Source organism: Macrobrachium rosenbergii, chromosome 4, assembly GCF_040412425.1.
Source record: "Macrobrachium rosenbergii isolate ZJJX-2024 chromosome 4, ASM4041242v1, whole genome shotgun sequence".
Taxonomy (NCBI): Eukaryota; Metazoa; Arthropoda; class Malacostraca; order Decapoda; family Palaemonidae; genus Macrobrachium; species Macrobrachium rosenbergii.
The window spans coordinates 55,747,362-55,771,320 of record NC_089744.1 but is presented as its reverse complement, the minus strand read 5'-3'; the positions used below and the strand labels follow the sequence as shown (position 1 = coordinate 55,771,320).

Here is a 23,959-nt window from a genome sequence, read left to right as displayed (position 1 = left end):
CATTAAACTCTAGCACTTCATGATAATCACTACATCATATATTTGATCCATTTTTCACTTTTGGTACAGAAATATTGAGTTAACATTATTTGCAACTGTAAATACTTAAAAACTACAAACTTGCACCATAACTCACCATGTTTTACGTAAATGCCTTGCTGTGACATGGCAGAAAACAATGAATTACTTAATTATTCTCTTACTCAAAGATACCTGTAGAGGCAAATAAAAAAATTCCAATATTCAATAAGAACATTTAATATACTGAAATCTTCCATACACATTGTGTGACTTTGATAGGTACTTAAAGAAAGTAGGAGTTCACTGTATATACTGTAAACCAAGAACATGAATGTTGTCCATATATCCAAAAGTTTTACCCAGTTTCTAAAAACCAGAAAATCCCCTGAAGCCTTTACTAACACAGAACTAAGGGGCATTTTCTCAGTATAACATCACCTGCTAATATAACAAGAGATGTCAAATGTCTTGCAGTTTCATCCAACAGTGAGTATACTCATGTTTAATAATCTACTGCATACATATGCTAATTAAAAGAGCAGCTTTTAACAAAAGTATCTAAAATAACTGAATAAAAGCAAAAGATCTTAAGCACTAAACTGTCCTCTTGGATGCATGGAATGTAATGTCAGTATATACATGGACCCTAAATTTGAACTCCAAAAAAGCTGTCCTAACATTTGGCTAAGTCCCACTCCAATAAAGAAATGAGTTATACATGACCACTGACTGCTCTAACTACACATGTCTTTTTGTCACCTTGACAAGATGTGAATATTAATAATTACTATATAGTGTAGTAGACATAGGGGTAAAACTCACTGTTTACATAAATGAGATGCAATTAACATTAACAGAATCTAAATTACTTTTCGTATCACCGAATATTAATCTACACAGTCAACAACTTGTTAAATTATACTTCAGTCAAATAACTGTCCTTATGTTTATTTTCCATTTCACTTGGCTGTACATTATTTACATTTTCAATTCAAAACTAATAAAATAAATAAAATATTGTAATATAAATATATAAAATGCTCCACAGTACACATAACAATCAGAAAGTGAGAAATATTCTCTTGTATACAATCTTATAAATATCTAATCTTTTATTACTTAATGGCTTTAATCCTTTTGGCAATTAAAATAAAAATGAGATTTCACATCAAAATCTAGCTTTAAAGTCTTTTGGCATATTTAATAAAAATTAGATTTCACATCATATCCAAGTCATAATGCTGAGTAAAATGTTGCACAAAATCTAAAATTAGCATTCTTACAGCTCAAACTACAGTTTTGTCACCTTAATATTATAAGCAATGCAAATGAACACTTGTTTGCTCTTTGAGTGAAAAATATTTTATAGCAACAAAAGTAATGAGTAATATTACACTACAGCAGTTAAGATATGGCTATATCTCATGGATCTGTTCAAAGGAGTGACATAACAAAGGTGTGACAATACATTAATAGTGACATAACAAAAGTGACGAAAGTACTACATTGAGCCAGTTTTGATAATTTGGACCAACAAAAACTTTAGGTATGCAATTTGCCCTCCCCTCCCCACTCATATATATGCATGAACACTAGGTTATGTTAGGGTGTATCTTTGTAAGTACTACTTTAGGTATCGTCAGGTAGGCTGGTGTGTGTCAAGTTTGATTAAGTTATATATATTCCAGTAAGTGTTGCTTGCATAAATTATACACACATTTAAAGACAGGCAGTGGTGTAGCTAGAGAGAGAGAGAGCAGAGGAGCAACCACTTTTCATAAGTAGCAACTTTCCAACAAAATTTCAGCCCTTTAGTTCCTTTGTGCTCCATCTCTTTTCATTTACTGGCGGCTACATCAAAATATTAACAGAAATGTACTCTTAGATGTTAAGAGCTTCTTACTTTAGTTTTTTTGGGACAAATAATTAAAAAAGTGAAAAGAGTACAAATCTCAATTCACCAAATGGAATGTAGTAATGGAGTTGGCTAAAAATTGTGATCATAACACAGAGCACATGCAGCACGAAAAAAAAATTCCAAAAAGAAACTGTCTAGGATAGATGCCCAACGACAATTCAGGGATGAACTCTACTCAGGTGTAATTAGATTATGTTATAAATAACACAAGCTGTGAATTAAACATTCAGGGGGTTTGCATCCACTGTACCTTACCAATAAACAGATTAAATTTGGACTTGTCTTTATCTGATTCACACACAAAATTATACCTGCATTCTACTCATGTAGACTATGAAAACAATAGCTGACTTTGCTATAAACAAGTCTTTAGTGCTGCTTCATATATTTTCACACTGCTTTCCTTTGTTTTATTTTCACATTTGAAATAAATCAAATAACATAAGTGTTTGTATTATTTTCTTATAAACACAGTGTAGATTTCTCAGCTTACAGTAAAACTTTCAGTACTGTGTAAATATTTATGAATTCCCTTTGACCATTAAAACTTTAAAATACAGGACTTGTGTTTGAACAATACATACAAAGCATCCTGATGAATTTATTTTTATGTGCTTGCTCCTAGTACTGTACTTTAGAACCCAGACATGCCCCTAGGGCCAAAAGGGGGTGGGGTGAAACCACTCCAGTCAGGTGGAATGTGACACTTCAAGTTGGGTCAGGCTCAATTAGGATGTATCCTTGTAACTACCAATGCCATATTTTCCTACATTGTATCTTAAAAGTTTTTCTTGATTTCTATTGATTACAATGAATTAAACACATTTCACCCCAATGGCTTCAAACCATCCGAGTTTGTTTCCCCTTAAGATTAACTTGGTTTCCACCATATTTTGATTTTCCCATGGATTTTATTGAGTTTGCCCCTCCCCATCTAAACATTTACAGAGCAATTCCTACATTAATGACACTAAAAGGGGTTTTAAATGGAAGAAAAAAGTGGAAATTTTACAGACAGCACACAATGCACTGGGTTTTCAATTAAATGAAAATTCTCTTTCTGCTGAAAATGCATGTGCACCTTTTGACTGAGTAATCATTTTATGATTAGACTATAGCTGCCAAATGAACTTTACCAGCCAATCACCTACATATTGAAATATTCTTCACAAAACGTGTTCTAATTGGCTGAATAAAATCTATATCAAAACTTCGTCCTTCCTGTAAATGAAATGCATACTGTTATTGGTTCCTTATGAAAATGCCATCAGTGCACCTCATGCTGTGCACTGTAGGCACTACGCAGGGTTCTTTACAGCATACCATTGGCCCTTAACTGTAATCCCTTTCATGCCTTTTACTGTACCTCCATTCATATTCTCTTTCTTCCATCTTATCTTCCACCCTCTCCTAATAATTGTTTCATAGCACAACTGTGAGGTTTTCCTCCTGATGCACCCTTAACCTTCTTACTCTCAATTTCCCTTTCAGTGCTGAATGACCTTGTAGGTCCTAGAGCTTGGCCTTTGGTCTAAATTCTATATTCCTATCCACTGCAACACACATACTGTAAGTATCTTTCCGTAAAAGACAAACTCCAAACCTACACAAGTCAATAACTTATGATGACAAATATTATTTTAAAAGTTAGGAAAAATGGTTGCTACTCTCCAAGAACAATTAAAAGCAGGCTTTTGATACATCAGTTCTTCTGAAGCAGTAATGCTGCCTTCAGAAGCCTTTTACATTGTCACTTCATTACAATAATATTTAATTTACTACTTCTCTGAATTCTGTCTTTGATTTTTCACTCTTAAGTTATATTACTCCTTTGATACTAAACAGCTTAAATTCATTTCACGATATAGCTTGGCTGATAAGAACTTTTGCGACTCAATCTTTGTCAAATTTTCGAGAAATCTAGAATAATTACCTTCATAAAACAATCTGGACATAGGCTGATGTGAAATCTTCAAGAACTCATGCAAGTGCCACAAGCATCAATAGAAAGACTGCTTTAGTGTTTCATACCAAAAATGCAACTACCAAAAATATTTTTGGCTTGATTTTATGTTCTATTTGCACTGATGTAATAAAAGACTTTAGTTGTTGTAACATCTGCCTTGTACTGATATGATTCTGAACTAGAGTTCTCAACATACTTGAGATAAAATGTCAGGTCTCTGGGTTATAGCGTTAAATAAACAATATTCAAGGACACCTTAAGACAAGCATGTCACAAACAAGAAAAAGATAAAAAGATATCTAGTGTGGTAATACTACATAAGTCAGCTACAAAAGCCTAATATAGAGTGTTCATATAATTTCTACCATGAATATATGGTAATGCTCCAGTTTGATTGTCCTGATTCTCACCATGGTGGTGGTACTGTTGCAGTCTTCCCAAGTGATCAATGCCATGAATATTGTTTATATGATACGGGTGTAAAGCAGCTCTAGTATCATATGGGATATTGCCATGATGGTACAGTTGCGCTGCTCTCATCTGTTCGCTCTCATGAATTCTGTGCTGAAGATGATGACTGCTGTTCTCAATATTGTGCTGATGATACAAATGAGGTGCACCAGGATGAACCTCATTACGAATATCTCTGTGATGTAGCTGAACCTTGTCAGGTTGACAGACATCTTGAACAGGAGTGTGGTGGTATTCTTCTGATATTTCACTGCGACGATCATCCCTCATACTTTGAGTAACGTTACGATGGTGAATTGGGTTATGGTGCTGATCAGGCATTTCATGTGGTAGAAGGTATGACTCTTGTTTAATTTCTTGTACTGCCTTTGGGTAATGGTTATCATTTTGTTTTTCAGGTAACTCATGGGGTAAAAGATATGTTTCTTGCTTTGCTCCTTGTGCAACTTTTGAATTAGGGCTCGTAGTTTGGTGTGGTTCTTGTATTTCATGTGATAAAATATAATTTTCCTGTTTTTCTACCTGCCCAATGCTTGGGCAATTTCTCATACCAGGATGTTGCTGTTCAGCCATTTCATGTGGTAATAAGTAGTTTTTTTGGTTAGTGTCTTGTACATCTTCACGGTGCTGACCTGCTTCTGGTTCTTTATCTGGTATCTCATGTGGAAGAAGGTAAGTTTCATTTGTTACTTTAGGAGGAGAACCTACAGCTGCCTCTTTATCCGGTATTTCATGGGGTAAAAGGTAAGTTTCTTCATTAAAAGTCTGTTCTTTAGGCAGACTCTCAAGTGAATTGGCAGGAACCAGATCACCTTGCTGACTTTCCATTGCTGCTATATGTTGCGTTTGCTAAAGAAAGAAACAGAGAAAAGTCAAAATTCTACATAACAACAAAGCTTCATTAAATAAAAACAGTTTGCAACAATGCAGTATGAATTAAAAATAAAGTCAAATGCTGGCTATTACATCAAATTTCAACTGTTTCCCTTGATTATCCATCTTAAGGAATTTCAATGCAGATTTTTCATTTCCAAACGTAATACATAAAGACAACAGACAATAAGGTTAACACTACAATTAATGAGTACTTACGTCCCAGGGACAATAATTCTGAAAGGTTTCAGTTGCAGATTTCTTTTCAGTTACTGTTGTCTTAGCATCTCATGCATGGAATGAATTTCTATTGTCACAGTGTTTCAAGTTGTTTTCAGTGTATTACTAATGATTGTTATGATTGTTTTATGAATGTTGAAATGACTGCTTGATGCTTAATATGTATGTAACAAAGAACTCGAATAAAGCTACAGCTTACAATTTGACATTTGCATGAAAAAAATTACTGGTATGTACTTTTAGAACAGTCATTTATATGAAACAAAAATGACTAGTATGTATTTTCACTTCTAGATTAGTCATTTATATGAAACAAAAATGACTGGTAAGTATTTCCACTTCTAGATTAGTCATTTACATGGAACAAAAATGACTGATATAAGTTAAACTTGTACACCTAACCTTCTCCTTGTAAATGCACTGTGAATTTCCTTGGCCATTTGTTAGAGATAGGTGGTTATTATTTACTGGCAAACAGGGTAATATTTCCTACAAAACCACTACTTGAAATGCAAATAATGTGTGCCATTATATAAAATAACTAAAATCCTTAACTTAGCAGTCAATCAAATGAAAACACTTTAAAGAAAGTAATGTTGAACTTATCATTTGCTGATTAGCAATCACTACTGAAATCAGACACAAAGTTATCAAAGTTAGGCGAGGAATACTAAAATGCAAACCTTGAACTATACTTGAAATAAATCAGACAATAGTTGTCCGTTTTGAACAAATAAGAAAGACCAGTACCTACATACATATTTTTAAAAACCAAGACCCACAATGGTTAAAAACCATCTAATCGAGAGGTTTATAACTTGATCAAAATTCAGAAAGAGAAAAAATATAGGAAATACCTTATTGTGTATGAGAAAAATACACATAAATACAAGGGACATGAATGAAAAGTAAAATGAATAAAGGTAACCAGCAAAATGGAGACATCTCAACAGCCAAACATCTGTGGCCTTCAGAAAGCAGTAAACTATCACTTGTGCATGAAAAATAGCACTGGTAGATATGTAAGACACAACAATCCCCCATGCATGCACAGACATACTGTTGTTTTCTTTTCTAGAAGAAGTGAAGTGTCTGAAACAATTTCATGTGTACGAAAGGGCTAATTACAATTACAACTAGCCTTTGACTTATGCAGGGTTTGGTTCTAGATCTGCTTGTTTAAAAAAAAATTCAGATTTACATCCCTTCCATAAAATGAAGTAATGTAAAGGAACTGAAAAAAATTGTTACCCATAAAGTACTGATGCCATCATTGTATATACCTGACTACATACACAACAATGCAACAACCCAACATTTTTTCATTTGAAACAGACAAGTGCTCTTATTTGAATATATTAATAACCTTAAGAGAGAGCTAAATACAGAATAGAATATTTATAATGAAAAGAAAAATTAATTTCCACTCTTTCTAATTCACCTTTCTCTTCTGAAGTTTAACTAACTCAACTAAGTACGTATTTGCTCTTGCATACTATGATTACCATAAATTAATTCTCTGACTTTCTTTTATGATGTTTCAGTGATGTAATAGCAAATTTGTCAAAGTACATCTGGCATTTGCTCTTATATAACTGATTAATATAAATTCACTCTCCCTTGCCTTAAAAAGAAGCCCTACCTTCCTCTCTACTGATCAGATGAAAAGCTAAAGATATTTGAAATCACAGCATAAACTGAGTGCAAAGACAGAAATATGAGTTATATGGCTTTAGTATTCCAAAAAAAAGTATACAGTTTTAGATATTTCTTAAATATTAAAATCAACACCAATCTGAGTGAATTAAAATAACAACAATTCACATTTTGTCCAAAAATTCCTTAACTCACCTTCAGGATTTGTGAAATTAAACTTTCTGCATTGCTCTCCATACTATAACTAGTCTCCATTGCGTCTGATTCACTCTCTGGTAGCGAAAGCTGGCTTCTGGTTCTTTTTCGACGTGGTCTTCTCTGTGTAACTGGTTTTACTGTTTCCTCAGGGCCATCTTTATCTTTTTGACGCTGTCGGCTGATTCTTTTGGCTTCTGCTGCTTTAGCCCTCTCAGCTTGGCGCTCTTCTTCAGTCATCCTCATATACCTCAAGTGTCTTCGCATTCGCCAAATAGCTGCTACTTCAGCTTTGTGCGCTTTCAATTCTTCATCAGTCATGCTCTCTCGCTTACGTTTACGCTTCTCTCTTTGAGCTGCTGCAGCTGCTGCCCTTCTTGCTTTGCGCTCTTCTTCAGACATCATTGCTTCTCGGCGATGCCGTCTTGCTAAACATAATGCATTTTTTAACAAACGATCTCTTTGCCTTTCTTCATCTGTCATTCTTTCTAACCTACGTATTCGTCGTTGGCGGCAGGCTTCAGTTTGTGCTGCTCGATACTGTTTCAACTCTTCCTCACTCATTCTTTCTAGCATGCGTTTTCTTCGTCTTCTCTGGATAGCTGCTGCTTTCTTTCTTTTTTCATACAATTCTTCATTCATTGCTTCAAGTTTATCATAATGGTCTTGGAGAGCTCTTGCTAATTCAGCATCATTCATTGTATTAGGTGTATTTGCCATTTGTTTATAAAACTGAAATCATATAGAATGCAAATCAGAGATAACATAATTACTAACAAAATACGATTCAATGCAGTACAATGAGAAAAATCTTTTGCTGTAAACAGGAGTTAAAAATTCAGCTGCATTCTACAGCAATGTCATACTGTACTGTGCATTTGCATACTCACTGTTGAAAAATTCAGACAATTCACCAAATACAGTACAAATAAAATTAAGAAACCATTGACACTGAGTTCATGTCTGATTTGGTTAATGAAATCTGAGCTTCTTAGTTTATATAGCTTTACTGCTCTTAAATAATGCACTAAAAGAGTTTAACTATCGTATTTTAAATATCAACACCATCCATAATTCCCCTTTTTTAAGCGAAGTCATGTTCCCTAAAAATGATGTCCCCAGGTAAAACAATCCAGTAGATGTTGACATAGTCTGTCTAACCTGACTACACATTAACACTATTGGCCAAAAGACTTCCACAATTCCAAAGGCAATTCATGAATCTGCATGGGAGCTTCATTAGCAGCAAGTCAGACTCAACTAGAATATTTAGATATTTGTTCCAATCTTATGTGTATTCTTGTATTTCCAAGATATTTATGCATTTTCAACCACATCATTATGCCATACAGCCAAAAGAACACTAAATACTTTAGTCTGGTCAACCTTTTTAACAGATTTGTCACATTACTGCATCTAATTTCACAAATATTCTGCCGAATGCTTTGTTGTAAACAGCCTTCATTATTTTATGCACTTGCAATTGCTACCCTCAACTTTCACAATGGCAACTAAGGTCAACAATTCCTTCACACCTCCAAACTTTTGCCTCCCTAAACACTTCTCCATTGCACAAAGTTTGACCTATCTTGCATATTTAATGACAAAACTCTTCCTTAATTTACCACTATCCAAAGCACTCACTTCATAAGTTTTATACAAGTTTATAACTTACATTATTACACATTTTACTTCTTCACTGTCACCACTCAACATTACAATAAGATCTTTAAATTTCAATGATTCTGCTTCTTTTTCTATCAGTCTGTCCATTTATACATGGACACATATGGCAACCCTATCATAGAACTACTTAATATCAAATCATTAAACACAGTGGCTAAATAATAGGGTTTAATTTTCCGAACAATTTCTCATTTTTCCTAAAAAAAAAAAACCTGCCATAAAATTCCTAAAAAAAAACCTGCCATAAAATAAACCTGTAATAATTATACATACCATAACCCTTCCTACATATACAAATAGCTCAAAGAACTGTTTTCATCTACATTCAAACTTCTCACATAATCATTTTATAATGATTACAATCCTCACATTCTCTTCTCTCAACAAAGCTGTCTTTCTCAAACAACAACAAAGTACATTATATACCATTACAAGTGACCTAAACAGCTGTTTCTATGATTCTCTCATTATGATTACAAACCTCACATTCTCTTCTCTCAACAAAGCTGTCTTTCTCAAACAACATCAAAGTACATTATATACCATTACAAGTGACCTAAACAGCTGTTTCTATGATTCTCACATTTCCTTCTAACACCTTTTCCCTTCACACCAGGACAATTGTTTTTCATCCATTCCCTGGCATTTTTTTTGGCATGTTGATTTCAGCTAAATATAATTTTTTTTTACACAAAACATATATTTTTTCAATAGAAATCAATTACTTTAAAGTAACTTTTTTTTCAAGGACTTATCAAACTTTTCACATAATCATTTTATAATGATTATGATCCTCACATTCTCTTCTCTCAACAAAGCTGTCTTTTTTCTCAATCAACATCCAAGTACATTATACACTACCATTACAAGTGATATAAACACAGCAGTGTTTTTATGGTTCTTGTGTTTTCTTCTAAACATCCTTTTCCTTCCCACCTGGCAAATGTTTTGTCATCCATTCACTGGTATTTTTTTTTTGTCATGTTAACATTAGCAACATATGAAATTTTTATACACAAAACATTTACCTTCAATAGAAATTCATTACTTTAAAGTAACCTTTTTTCAAATATTTCCAAAGTTCTCACATAATCATTTTATAATGATTATGATCCTCACACTCTTCTCTCAAAAAGGCTATCTTTTTTCTCAATCAAAAAAAGTACATTATACACCATTACAGGTGATCTAAACACTGCTGTGTTTCTATGATTCTCAAATTTTACACTGTACCATCTTTTCCATTCACACCACGACAATGTTTTTTTTTTTATCTACCCATTGGCATCTTTTTTGTCATCGTAACATTAGCTAAGTAGCTAAGTATAAAATTTTTTCATTATACCTGTATCCCCATTACTTTAAAATAACTTGATCCTGCAGTCAGCAACATGTAAACAATTATTCAAAATGGAAAGGCATTCCTTGTAGTCAGGTAAGTGCCTTAGGCTACAAAGCCCCTTTTACAAAGAAAACGACCATTCTTGTGTGTTCTGACCCTTATTCTAGAGATGTGAGAAGTGGGAACTCCTGGTAAAGTAATGGGTTTGTACCAAAAAATTAATTTTGTTTCAAAACTGTACTTGTTTTGTCACAACCTCATTACTTTACAGCAGCCTCATTAGCTATTTAGGAGGGATGGCCTCATGTGAACTCACTTAGGAGTAATTGTACAGCCTTCAGAGCCATTACCCTCTAAGTGAGAGGAATTGAAAATCAGTAGTACCATCCTAGTAAGGATATACTTTCTACTTAGTCAAACCCCAATTTTGAAAATTATGTGCTGTATATACCTACCTTTTCAGCAATAGCACAGATGCATGTACAACAGTATTTTATACTGAATGAAATATGATCAAGTATAATGATGAAGCTGAATCTAACTACTGGTCAGTATGACCAGTTTGTTACTAAATGGCCCATGGCCACAACTGTTCCAAAAGCATATACATCTAAATTCACAGGTCAGAGATTTCTAAGGCAAAACCTGGCAAAATTTGAAGGGGGATCTCTATGGCACAAATGATATGGAGAACACAACCATCCTATGCTTGTTCTCATGAACCCTTACATCAATGTTGGAAGCTTCTGACAGGTACACATTTACAGTATACTCTTTTTCAGATCTCCTGCTTTATTCAAGACAAAATGGTATTTTTACAAACAACTAGCTTATTTGCACAAAAGGATATAATTAACTTAAACTGCCATTTTCTTGAAGATTGGATCTTCCAAAGATACCTATCCTTACAGGCACCAGAGCAGGTCTTTGCTTTCCACTAGCACAAGTAAGGGGGGAATAACAAAACTTGGTGATGGCTGAGGCACAGTGGAATCTGTTTGTGTCTTGGCTACAAAACTATTAGCGTACTTTAGTCCATTGCCCTGCCCATTTTTCCTGTGAGAATATCACTAGAAAGGGCATGAATCTTTATATCTTTCTTGTTAATATCCTTGAGGGTAACTTTTTCCATTGGCTCTAATCTGGAAGATGACAGATTTTTAAGCATAAGTGACAAATCTCATAAAAGAATTTTATGATCCAGGTGGAATTTACCTCTCAAGAGTCAAAGACATTAGCATCATCTCCATCTGATCCCTTCTCAGAAGACAGTATATTTGGGAATTCAGATAGATGCAGTGAATTTTCAGGCTTCTCCGTCAGCTCAGAGTCGAGTCTTGCCTTCAAAAAGTTTCGAAGTTTCTGGCTCTCAGAACTTGCTCTGCGAACGAATGGATGAGCCTTCTGGGGACATTGTCATCCCTAGAGATGTTCATGCATCTGGGGCGCCTCCATGAGGCCATTACAATTTTATCTAAAAGCAAAGTGGCGGAGGAAGGAATTTCCGGATTCCTTCATTTTCGAGATTTCTGACAAGAATCCGACCAGGGGCTGTCATGATGGGAAAGTTGCGGTTCTAGGGACACAGGGAGAGGTCGTTCTAGGGGACAGAGAGGCGCTTTGGGAGCAAAGCCAACAGAAGTGGCATATCAACATGAAAGAATTGGTAGCTGTTCATCTAGGGTTGACAGAATTTGCAGAACAGATCAGAGGGAAGGTAGTACTAGTCCATGTCGGACACTGTAACAGCTCTGTCATATATTCAGAAACAAGGAGGCACTCACTCGTTCTCCCTTTGCAAGGCGACGAGAATTCTGTTATTGTGGCTGAAGCAAAATCAAACTGCAAGTATTGACAAGGTTTGTTCGAGGGAAACTAAATGTAAGGGCAGGTTTGCTCAGTCGCAAGAAGCAAGTGATCTCGACGGAATGGACTTTGCACCCCTTGGTATGTCGGCAAATATGGAAGTGTTGGGGGACTCCGCTGGTAGACCTATTTGCCACAGCCAAGAACAACAGACTTCCAATTTATTGTTCTCCAATTCCGGACCATCAGGCTTGGGCTACGGATGCCATGGTTCAGAATTGGGAGAATCTGGATGTTTACGCCTTTCCACCATTCAAGATAGTCAGGGAAGTGTTGAGCAAACTCAGGACATACAAGAACGTCAGAATGACTCTGATCACCCCATTTTGGCCATCGAGGGAATGGTTCCCAGATCTGCTGGAACTTCTGACAGATTATCCAAGGCTTCTACCTCAAAGGAAGGGTCTAATCAGGCAGCCTCACATAAGAAAGTTCCATGAGGGTCTGTCAAGTCTAGCACTAACTGCGTTCAGATTATCAACCATCTCCTCCGAGACAAGGGATTTTCTCAGCAAGCTTCAGAAGCTATCGCAGGATGCAGGAGGAGGTCTTCTTCGGACATATACCAGGCCAAGTGGAATGTTTTTAGAGACTGGTGCAGGAGAGAGGAAGTCTCTTCTTCTAAGACATCTTTAGCGCAAGTGGCCGATTTTTTCTTGTACTTGAAGAAGACAAAGCTATTATCTACCTCTACCATTAAGGGGTAAAGGGATATTTTGGGCTCAGTGTTTTGACACCGTTGTCTAGATTTGTCTGGTGACAAAGATTTGTCAGCTTTAGTTAAGTCCTTCGATAAGGAGAGGACGGAAGGACCAAGATTAATAGGCTGGAACTTGGACATGGTTCTGAAGTGGCTTAGGAGTGATAGATTCGAACCCCTCAGTACAGAATCTTTGAGGGAAGTGACGAGAAAGACGCTATTTTTAGTAGCCTTAGCTACAGCGAAGAGGGTAAGTGAAGTGCATGCCTTAAATAAAAAAAGTAGGTTTTGCAAATGGAAATGCTATCTGTTCCTTTAATATGGGTTTTATGGCCAAGAATGAAACCCCATCCAGGCCTTGGCCAGGGTCATTCGAGATTCATAATCTGACAGATCTAGTTGACATAGAAGAGGAGAGACTCTCAAGTTCTATATTCAAGCGACAAGTCTATTAGAGGTAACTCGGACCATCTCTGGTGCTCTGTTAAGAATCCTTCTTGACCCCTCTCAAAAAACGCGTTGGCTTTCTTTATTTGGAGTTGAATAGTGGAGGCTCATGACAATTTGGATGAAGCAGAGTGCAGTGTTTTGAAAGTTAAAATGTATGAAGTACGAGCGGTTGCGACTTCTCTGGCCTTCAGATGCAATTTGTCTCTTTCTTCTATTGTACAAGCAACCTTTTGGAGGAGTAGGTCAGTGTTCACCTTGCATTATCTATGAGATATGGAGACAACATACGATAATTGCAGTACCCTAGGCCCTTTCGTAGTGGCTGGCACGGTATTGGGTGAAGGTGATAAGGAAGTTCATCCTTCCTTAGTGTCCCCTTCTCCTTGACGCAGGTTTTGGAGTTTGCTGGGGAGTCTGGGGGGTACATTGTGCTGTGCGTTTAGGAGTACCTCTCAGTCATTAGTTTTTTAAGGGGTTTAATTTTGGTGTAGGCTAGTGGTGATACCCATTGATTGGTTTTATGTTTTTTGGTTGGTACTGCGCCCTTAGCAGAGGCATTTGTTAGGTCATTCTTGGTGTCCTATGAACCCTTCTAGGTCACAAGGATAATATACTTGTTATAGACGTCCCATGGCTCCCTCACCACATCTAGCAGTTACGAAGAGCTCCATATTTTAGAGGCAGAATCAATATGGATCGCTCACTTAACAGGTAAGGAACTTAGAACTTTTCTTTTACCCAATAAAAGAAGGTTAACACAAACTTAATTACAGTTCTACTTATTCATGGTCCTGCCTCCTTTAGTGTGGGAATCAGCAATGTAACTACTGGGTAAGTTACATACTTAAAAATGACATTTTCATAATAAAATAAAGTTTCAAGTATACTTACCCAGTAGTTACATGATCAAAGCCCTCCCTCCTCCCCTCTCATGAATGTAGGGCATAAACAACTGAAGTTTTGTGTTAAGGTAGTTCCTCACTCCTCCACCAGTGGGTAGAGTGGGTATCTCCTAGCTGCCATATTGTTTTTTGTTTTTGCTGGCGCAAATTCTGAATTCTACCTGCCATTCGGTTTTGAAACAATTGCAATGTAACTACTTGGTAAGTATACTTAAAACTTTATTTTATTATGAAAATGTTATATTTTTCATGATTATTAAAAAAAATCTATGATTTTCCTTAAAAATTTCACATTCATCACATCTTTTTTATTATTTCTAAGCCTTGCAAAGATTTGCTGATTGCTTTAACAAAAAATTCAATCATTTGCCGACATCATAAAACAAACCAGAAGCATATATCAGTTATAGTTTGGATGTATCAATTTTTACAAAAACTTTTCCGCGTGAGCCCCACTTTTCCCTCCACAGCACAAGTCGTACTGGGTAGCCCTATAAAAACCCCTGTAAGCGTGAGGGGGTTAATGTAGTGAGTGGGCAAAACCAGATTGCATTTCTACTGCGCTGCATTAATCCCATCCTCAAGCGACAAATTGTCATAAAACCAAATGAAGTTGCCACAGCTCTCACATTATGAATGTTTACCTTCAATAAGGGTAAAAGGTATGGAGTTAGTTCTCATGCACTAGCCTAATCAAATACATCACAGAGAATCTCGTGTTCTTTGACAAAGATGTTCTAGGTTTCAAAACCACAAAACAAAAGATTAACTTTGCCTCTTCCAGGCTTAACCATTAACAAAGACAGCTAGATTTTCTTAAACCACACCACAAAACAAAAGGTTAACCTTGGCTCTTCCTGGCTTAACCTTCGACCAAGACATCTAGGTTTTCTAAAACCACAAAACAAAAGGTTAACTTTGCCTACTTCAGGCTTAACCTTTGACAAAGATGTTCTAGGTTTCTAAAATCACAAAACTAAAGGATAACTGCCTCTTCCAGGCTTAGTCTATCTAAATGAGTTTTAACTGCCCAAACAGGACAGAGAAGTGTTTCCTTTTCTTTCCCACCAAAGAGGTTAAATTGGAATTCTTACAGTTCTCTGAAAAACTTGATATCATTCTCAGCTCTATGGCAAAAAGATAAAATAGCCTTAAGGAGAGTGCTTGCAATAAATTTACTCTTTTAACTGCCGATAGTGCTAAATAAAACAGGTTTCATAGTAAATAATTCAATGGAACTCATTCCAGAGGCTCAAAATGATCTGCATATAAAATTTGGACCTACACCTAATTCCAAAGAGAAACTGATACTGAGTTGAAGGGGCTTCAATCTCAACACCTTAGACAGTACCGAGAGGAAAGTATTGAATGAAACCTTGAAAGTAGACAGCGAAAATCTATTACTATATCTAAGAAAGCAGAGAAACTTTTGATGTCTACCAGGTTCCAGGTGCTGAAAATTCCTCTAGAACAGCACCTGAGCAATACACAAACTGCTGCTCCTGACACAAAGTCACGGCTGTTTTTCACTTGATCAAGGATAAAACCCATGATACCTTGAAAATTCCCTTATTGGGAGGAGGCAGTCGAGCATCTCCAAGCAGTTTAAGTTTGAGATGCAAAAGTTAGTGGAAATGCATGGAATTCTGTAGTTTGAGTCGATTTCCCCTGGAAGAATAAGGGAAATATCTACTGAGAGAGCTAGAAAAGTTAAAAATCATTTGCTCTGAGGCTACTAGGGCTTTACAGGAGTCACTGAGCAACTCTTGAACTTGCAATTTGCTCAATACTTCCTTAGAGTAGATAGAGGGGGAAAGCCTATGAGACTAAATCAGGCCAAACTTAAAGAAACACATCCACTGCCCAAGCCTCAGGCCCTCAAAGGAGTAATGTCGACTGGTTGTTCCTGCTCATCTGCATGCTAATAAGTCTACACTTGAGTGCTCCTCTAATCCCACAGCAATTGTTGAACTTGCTGATGTAATGGCCACTCTGTAGGTAGTTTTATTCTTTCTGAATCCCCAATTACCAAAAACACTGTCCTTTGCAAGAACGAATTATGACACCAATATCATGTTGTTCATTTCACTCAAAGAAGCAATCTTTCCACTATGGCTGTTTCTGAAAACCTGCTAGGCATCTTCGATGGTCTCTCCACTGCCCTGACATCTAGTAAGCTTTACCAGGTGTAGTGTTGACCATGCTTTGTTGTATGCAAGTGTAATGACACTATCAAAATCCTTTATTTCTGTTACAAGACAGAGGGGGAAAAACAAAACCTGGACATATGTTTAAGAATAAAACGGCCAACTCTTGGTTTCAGCATCCCTCCTACTGGCACTGTAACTAAGCCTGATTATTCTGACAAAATCCCCATTGAGGCCATGTTTCCTAACAAAGAAAGCCCTTACTACTTAGGAAGCTTTCTTTGGGCAAAGACGCAAAGATTCGTCTTCTGACAGACAAGCCTGAAAATTTCAAGTATCATCCCCACAGCACTAGATAAAAATGAGGAGTTAGGAAGCTGACTGAAAATCATAATGCACAGGACTGAGCCAGGTGAAGTAACAGATCCTTGACCTTTGGAACACTGTCGACAGAGTTGGCCAAATTGAACCAGTGACTCAGTAGAAAAGATTTCTTACTCCTAAAAATTGACACCATCCACCTATGGGCAACAAATTCCCTATGAATACTTACAGTGGTGCTGTATACAAGCCCAAAAAAAGTGCCTTGAACAGCAATACCTCCTCTGAAAATACACTCTGACTGAGGATGTCCTGGTATGAGAAAAATATCTCCTGCATGTCCACCAAAACTTCTGATCATTCTTTTGGAAAGTCACTAAAACCATGCTGGAAAAACCAAAAAGCATGGGGACAGGAACGTAAAGTTATTCAGTCTCAATGTGTCCAACAATGGCCGCCAATCTCCAGTTGCTTACGTGGCTAGGAAAAAGTCCAGTGAATTACTACAAAAAAAGAGACTTCTACTGGAGAAGACAAAGGAACAGCTACAAGAGACTAAACTAGTGGAAGGTAACCTAAAAGGAAACATAACTCCCCTTCACTGCCTCCATCACGTAAGGTTCTGCTCCTACATCTCTCCAAGCATGCCAGTAGGCTTGCAATTAGCCATCTACCAGAACCTCAGGGCTGAACTTATCCCTGAAAGGTATAAAACAAGGCTTGTAACAATATATCCTCCCTTATCACCTTAACCTGTGCAGCATAAGCCTTTACTACAGATAGGAGCATAAATGTTCTTGCTTCTTCCAAACCGAGTTAATATAAGCATGACATTAGCCTACAGCATCAGAAATGAGTTAAAAACTAACACTCTTCCTCGCTAAATTCCTGCTGGTGCCAAAAACCCTTAAAGTTAGCCTCATAAACTCCCTAAACTGGTGCAAAAAACACTAAGCCAGCGCTTCAACCTCTCTAAGCTGATGCAGAGAAGAGGCAACATACTGAGCAAAAGTTCAATAAAAGATAAAAATTCTGACAATCTAAACTGAGACTTTGTTTCAACATGTTCAAAGCACTTGTCAGTCTCAAGTTCGTCTCTTCACAGGAAAGAGAGAGAAAAAAAAAAAAACAGAATCTTTTATTGAACACAGTTTAAGCACTGATTAAGCACCTGTATCACAAGAGGCGGCGCTCCGTGACTTCATAAAAATCCAGAAGACAAGTCTCGGTAGACCTAAAGGGAGCTTTGTGTGCCTGAGTATGAGAAGACTTACGAAACGTGCTCTAATTGAAGGAGAAGGCTTGGGTTCTCTTTTCCAAATACTTAAAGGGCGCTGAAATACTCGAAGACAAGCGAGACCTATTCTCTTTGTGGCCTCTTTCCTCAACTAAATGAGGATACAGCGAAGTGCAACACTCCAGCAAACACCGATCAAACTGAAGGAGATCCTCCGATTCTAACTCTTCTTCTGCCAGAGGGCAACAGAAGGAGATAGCTGGTGACAGGAGGCGACAGGAAGTGACACCTGACAACAGAAGGCTAAAGCAGCCAAGTACCTGCATTGCGTCCACGACTCAATGAAAGGGAGACAGGAAAACGCAGTCTGAAGCGACTCAGCTGAGTCCACACAAGTCAGCTGAGCGAAAGTAAACACGGCACCAAAAGAAAATGGGAAATGTTGGGAAGTGGGGGAGGAGGAGTTATGACTCTCCTGCCTCATCTGAAAGCAAGTCAACAGACTTAACAGCATTCCCATACTACAAATCCTTAGAAAGCTATGTAGCTAGAATAATATCTGGCTCGGGAACGACAGAAGGCACTGAACCATGGCAGATTTGGAAAGAAAAACATTAATCAAGTCAGAAGTAAGAGATTTGTCAATAGCCAAAGAAAAAGTATGTAAAGAATGAACAAGTGCATCTCCGATGGAGAAAGAGGAATAGGCTAGCTGACAAGGATCAGAATGAGCAAAAGATGAAGTGATTGGTTCAACAATCAAACTGAGCTGTCATTACATCAGAATAAGAAAAACTCTCTACAGACATTACTTTTAATAAAACTGTCTATACCTATATAATTAGTCCTATCGGTGCTAACAACCTCATACTAGGTGCCAATGATGGCAGAAGCTGCATAGGTAGTGAAGATTAATGTTTACCAAAATTATCTTTCGGGTAACACATTATACAAGACTAAAAGCATGAAAAACGGAAGGCAGGTGAAGGAGGGCAAAGAACCACAATGCCCCTAGAACTGACCCGGTTCCCTGGCAGCAGACTCTTCCAACTGTCGCAGGGCAGTCCTGGGCTCAGGCTACAGACGGCGAGGGCACCAACACCTTACCTCTTATAAGGGAATGTGAAAATGACCACACACTATGGACCTGGACCAGCTCCCTAACCAATTCAGACAAATTATTTTGTACTGATCAAAATAAAGTTACGTCCTGTTCAAAATTCTCAATACGCTTTTCCTGACCCGAAAGGTGAGTGGAAGGCAGAGCTAAAGAGGAAGCCTTAGTACTAACTAAAGCATTAGCAAAAGAAAAGCCTAGACTGAGTATGGATAACTACAGATGAAGGACCTGGAAGGGGGAGAAATGACAGGTTGATAACCTGACCTAACTAATTGCTTTCCTTCTCTTCCTATACTAACGAACTTGAGCTGAAAGTCCAAAAATCCCTACTTCCTCACATCTATTCTCAAGATCACACTTTATACCACTGCAGCCAGCATAACCTGTCTGTATCTTCTAAAAAATCAACATCCCGCTAACACAGTAATCATTCCTACGGAACCTGAGGTTCTTAGCCTTGATTTCAGTGGCGGCATCCTAGGAAAAATAAATGTACAGTACCATAATAGCAGCAAACAGCCATGAAATACCAACAAGCACTTATACACAATGGTGGCAAGGAGAATTCTGACAAGAGTTACAACATACGAAATACATCTGGTGGAGAACAGGTGTACTAGACAGTCATCCGGGCAGCCATCTGATCTTTTGTTTGAATGACGACTTGCCTATCGGCGCAGAGATACAAGCTAACTTTAACAGCAGGTAAGATCCAATTCATCCCAAACAATATTCATATCTATATCTAATAATGACTTACAAAAATTTATACTAAACCTCAAAGATAATACTTCTTAACTTACAAGTTCATTATTCTTCAAAATATCTGTAAAGAGAGGATTGGATGAGGAAGAATAGCTGCTATTGTCATCTGAAGAAAGTGGCCTGGCAACTTCAGCAGACAGCCCTGGATTGGTGACAATCATAGGGTCGCAGTCAACAACAAAATTTTCTGAAAATGCAAAGTTTAATTGTGTTGATAAATAGACATTCACAATTATTCAATCATTTGCTACAGTTAAACACCTACACTGAAGTTGAACCAAATTTATGCAAAGCCTAAAAATAAAAGGAAAAATTGTAAACATGTGCAAAAAAGTCCCTGTGTGCTTTTAAATATTAAGAACTTCTGCTCCCCAGGTGATAACATCTGTCTGTAAAAATGATATTAATATGTTAGAAGGGTGGTGTTACCTTATCTCTATACCAGTGGTCTTCAAATCAGTGGAAAAATTTGGTCAGGTAAAAACTTCAATGCATGATTACCAATGAATGCCAGAAATTAACATATCTGCAATACAGTAGGTCCCTTGATTAGCAAGGTTAAGCAACGTAAAGTTTGGTCAGTGTTTGAACAGGTGACAGCTGTCATATAAGCTACTGTGACTATCTTTATAAGCATAAATATGGGGCACAGGTGTGCTCAAAAACTTATCATAGACAAGGGTCTGGTGTGAAGTGCAATGAAGTCCAAAAAGAATCAGAAATCACAATCTTGTACTGCTTGTACAGTTGTTCCCATGCAGTTATTTAGCTATTATGTTTCTTAAACTAAGAGATCTTGTCTTTTCTTAAAGAACAGGATCATTAAAAAGTTTCTAGTTTCATAAAACATGTCTTGTGAGTGATACAACTGCATCATAGCAACATGTGGCCAATTCCTTGAAAAAGAAATGTTTAAAACTACATACGATAAAAGAAATTCTCTTTACACACAAAGCTTGATTAACACAATGTGCATATCACCCTTTGTGGTAAAGAGAATGATTTCATTTATCCTACTTAGTTTTCAATTTAGTATTTCCTTGTCAAGGGATTGACCTAGTGCTGCTACAATCTGACTCTATCATCCACAGAATAAAAAATATAAGAAACTACGAGGACTTATTAATGACACTTTTCTATAAGATACAACAAGATCTCCAAGTTTAAGAGACCTCAGAGTTAAAATGCTGTATAGAAACTAACACCACATATACAGAATTATTTCTAAACTACTGCACCTCATGGAGAAGAACAGTATTTTTCTGCTAGACTTCTCCATACTAGCATAAATTCAGTGTTACCTTTGATTTGGTTGCCCAATTTACTCTTTTAAATCAACTTTGTAACTTAAGTGTTGCAGGCTACATACTTCATCCCATTCACAGTTTTTTAAAATGACTGGCAACAGAGATTTGTGGTTGACAGTGTTGTTAAAGACTGCAAACTCATTTTAAATGGTATTCCTGAGGGTACTGTTCAGGCACCTTTGTCATTTTAGCTACTGCCTCTTAAGCCTCACTGTGAACTACTGCTGTTCAGGACAGACATGACATGAAGATCTTCAATATCCACTGTGTGTAAAATCTCCATATGGTTTTATTTCCATTTCCCCCTGGTCTGTCTATTGATTTTCTCCTTCCAACCATGGTAGTCTGCTCTCATCCTTTCATGGTAATGTCCTACATGCCCGTGTTTGGATTTTATGAAATTTGAGATCTATGGTTGTTTTGTTATAAAAAAAATTTCATAATCACGATGCCTCTATCAGGACTTTAAAGTGCTCTGCCACAAACAGGACCTGCTATCTTTTAATACTAAGATCTAAAATATTATTAGCGTTTGTTTCCCAACTCTTCATAAGAATACAATTTTCCAATTCAAAGAGTGCTATTGGACTTACGATGCTCTTAGAGATGTTCAGTTTGTTGGCTCTTGATATTCTACATTTAATTAGAGACTGTAGTAGTACCTACTTTCCACAGCAATTTTAGTGTGTATCTCCTTTCCAATGATATTTCCTTGTATAATATTCTGTTGTATTTGTTGAATGTCTTTTCTTGTCATCTTTGTTAACTAATTTAAAATTTGACCTCTGTTTCTGTTCCACAGACTGACATTTCTTTCTTTTAACAAAACATCCTTTTGAATTTTACTGTTGCTTATTTTAATTTTCCTAGTGCCATATTAAGCAACATTTGGTGAATAGTGATTGCCATTTTTTTTAGTCCACCGTTAAGGTAAAATAATAGTATTCTGTCCTGTTTCTTACAATCAAAACATAATTGTTCTTTTGATATCTGCAATAAAACATTCCAATTCAGCTACAGTACTGTATACTAAAAGCTGAATTTTTAAAACAAAAATTTTTTCATGTGAACATCAGTCATTACCTCATTCACAACCTTGAACGTCTCACAGAAATGTATTTTCTTTTGTGTTCCAAATGTGTGTGTAAATACTGGTATTGATGCTACATGTTTCTGACCTAGTGTTTTACTATTATTGAGTTTTATTTTTCTCCTGTCTGGATATTAACAGCTTCCTAGAATCTCTGTCTTTTGGAAATATTGTTAAAAGTGGTGGTTTCATTTTCCCACCAATGGAAATTTAGATTTTATTCAACAGTGAAAGAGGTCCTGTTTAGCCAGTGCCTAACAGGGAGCTCCTGCTACAGTATTACCTTTGATCCCTAAGAACTTTTGAGTGCTACTTTCTTTGAAGGGCATCACCAACATTCTACTGAGGTGTTATAATGCCACTTTGCTTAAGTCTTCCACTTTATTATCAAACTGTAGAACAGACCACCTGGCAGTATTTTGAATAAAAATGCTCAAAAGTTTAAATGACGCTATAATGCTACTTACAGCAACAAGGATCACAGCATAAGTTATTCTTACTTATCTGGAATTCTATATATATTGCACATCTAATGACTTATTTATTTACGATATTTAAATACTTTCACATATATTCCAACTTTGCAGAAGTTTGCTTTCCAATTTAATACCCATGTAAGCTTATTTCATATAAAGATAAACTAATAATTATAAAACCTTCAATCTACTAGACAGTTGGCCTTACAAAAAGATAGATTAATTCCTCATGCATATGCTGCAGTTCTTTCAGCAATTACCCACACTCCTTATGACTTATGAAGTGCCTACTAACATTAACAGATAACTACAGATTTCAGTAAGTGTTCTAACTAGTAGTGAGGTATGAGCCTGAAATGTACCATGCTCCAACTCCATAAATTGCTCAGTAAATGCTACATTAAACTTAGGGATTCTAAAGTGGTACCTATTACTTTAAATTCAAGTTTCATTTTCTTGCCAGATTTTAAAAATATATCACAGTTACCACAAACATAGGTATTTACTGTAAAGCTTCCTATATCTGCAAGAGATTGTAATATTTATACAAGGGTCAGTTTTTTAACCATTAACACATGTTCTCTATTCTAAAAGTCAGCAATATTCTGGAATTTCATCTTCTAGACAAAGTTGTTCCAAAGGGCAATTTATGCAAATTAATGAAGGTATCTCATGTACCTACAATACAAAAGCTTAATTTCAATGAGGATCTGTCTTTATGAATCTTCATTGCTTATGCCTCTACTGTTTGCTTTATAGAACATATGCATCTACATATTTCCGAAGTGGCACAGATCATGTCATTTCTTTTACCACTAAAAGAGATGCTCTTTAGTAGTGGTATGTATGTTGATGCTCATAACTTAATTATCCTGACATTTCTCAACAGTTATTCAGTTCTGAACAGCTTTTGTCTATTAGTTTATTTAATGTTTATTCTTTTATTTGTATGTCACTACACCTCTATATGTTTCCTCTTTAGTCCCAAAAGAGCAGTTTATCCCAAGAAACTTTGCTCAGCACATTAACTGACTTGTTCTTTGTAAATGCGTGCACATTAGGAATAACAATAAGAACAGAATATATAAAAAATAAATGCAAATTATCAGAAAATAAAAAAAGCCACTGATATTCATTTCCCTACAACATATATGTAGCCTAGAGTTGATCCTGTTTTACAAAGTTACATTTACTTTTCATTGTCCACTCA

At 36.4% G+C, this 23,959-nt stretch overlaps 1 protein-coding gene across 4 annotated transcripts in view; it reads right to left on the bottom strand.

The window, feature by feature from the left end:
* Nucleotides 1–240: 240 nt before the first annotated feature.
* Nucleotides 241–23,959, bottom strand: part of LOC136834772 (trichohyalin-like) — a 153,613-nt gene continuing 129,894 nt past the window's right edge. For all 4 annotated transcript variants that reach the window (XM_067097437.1, XM_067097417.1, XM_067097407.1 and 1 more), the window contains 3 exons: nucleotides 19,915–20,063; nucleotides 7,341–8,072; nucleotides 241–5,225 (listed from right to left, as the gene is read on the bottom strand). In XM_067097437.1, the coding sequence (XP_066953538.1) occupies nucleotides 4,242–5,225; nucleotides 7,341–8,072; nucleotides 19,915–20,063 (1,865 nt within the window). In that variant the 3' untranslated portion in view covers nucleotides 241–4,241. The remainder of the gene's footprint in view (nucleotides 5,226–7,340; nucleotides 8,073–19,914; nucleotides 20,064–23,959) is intronic.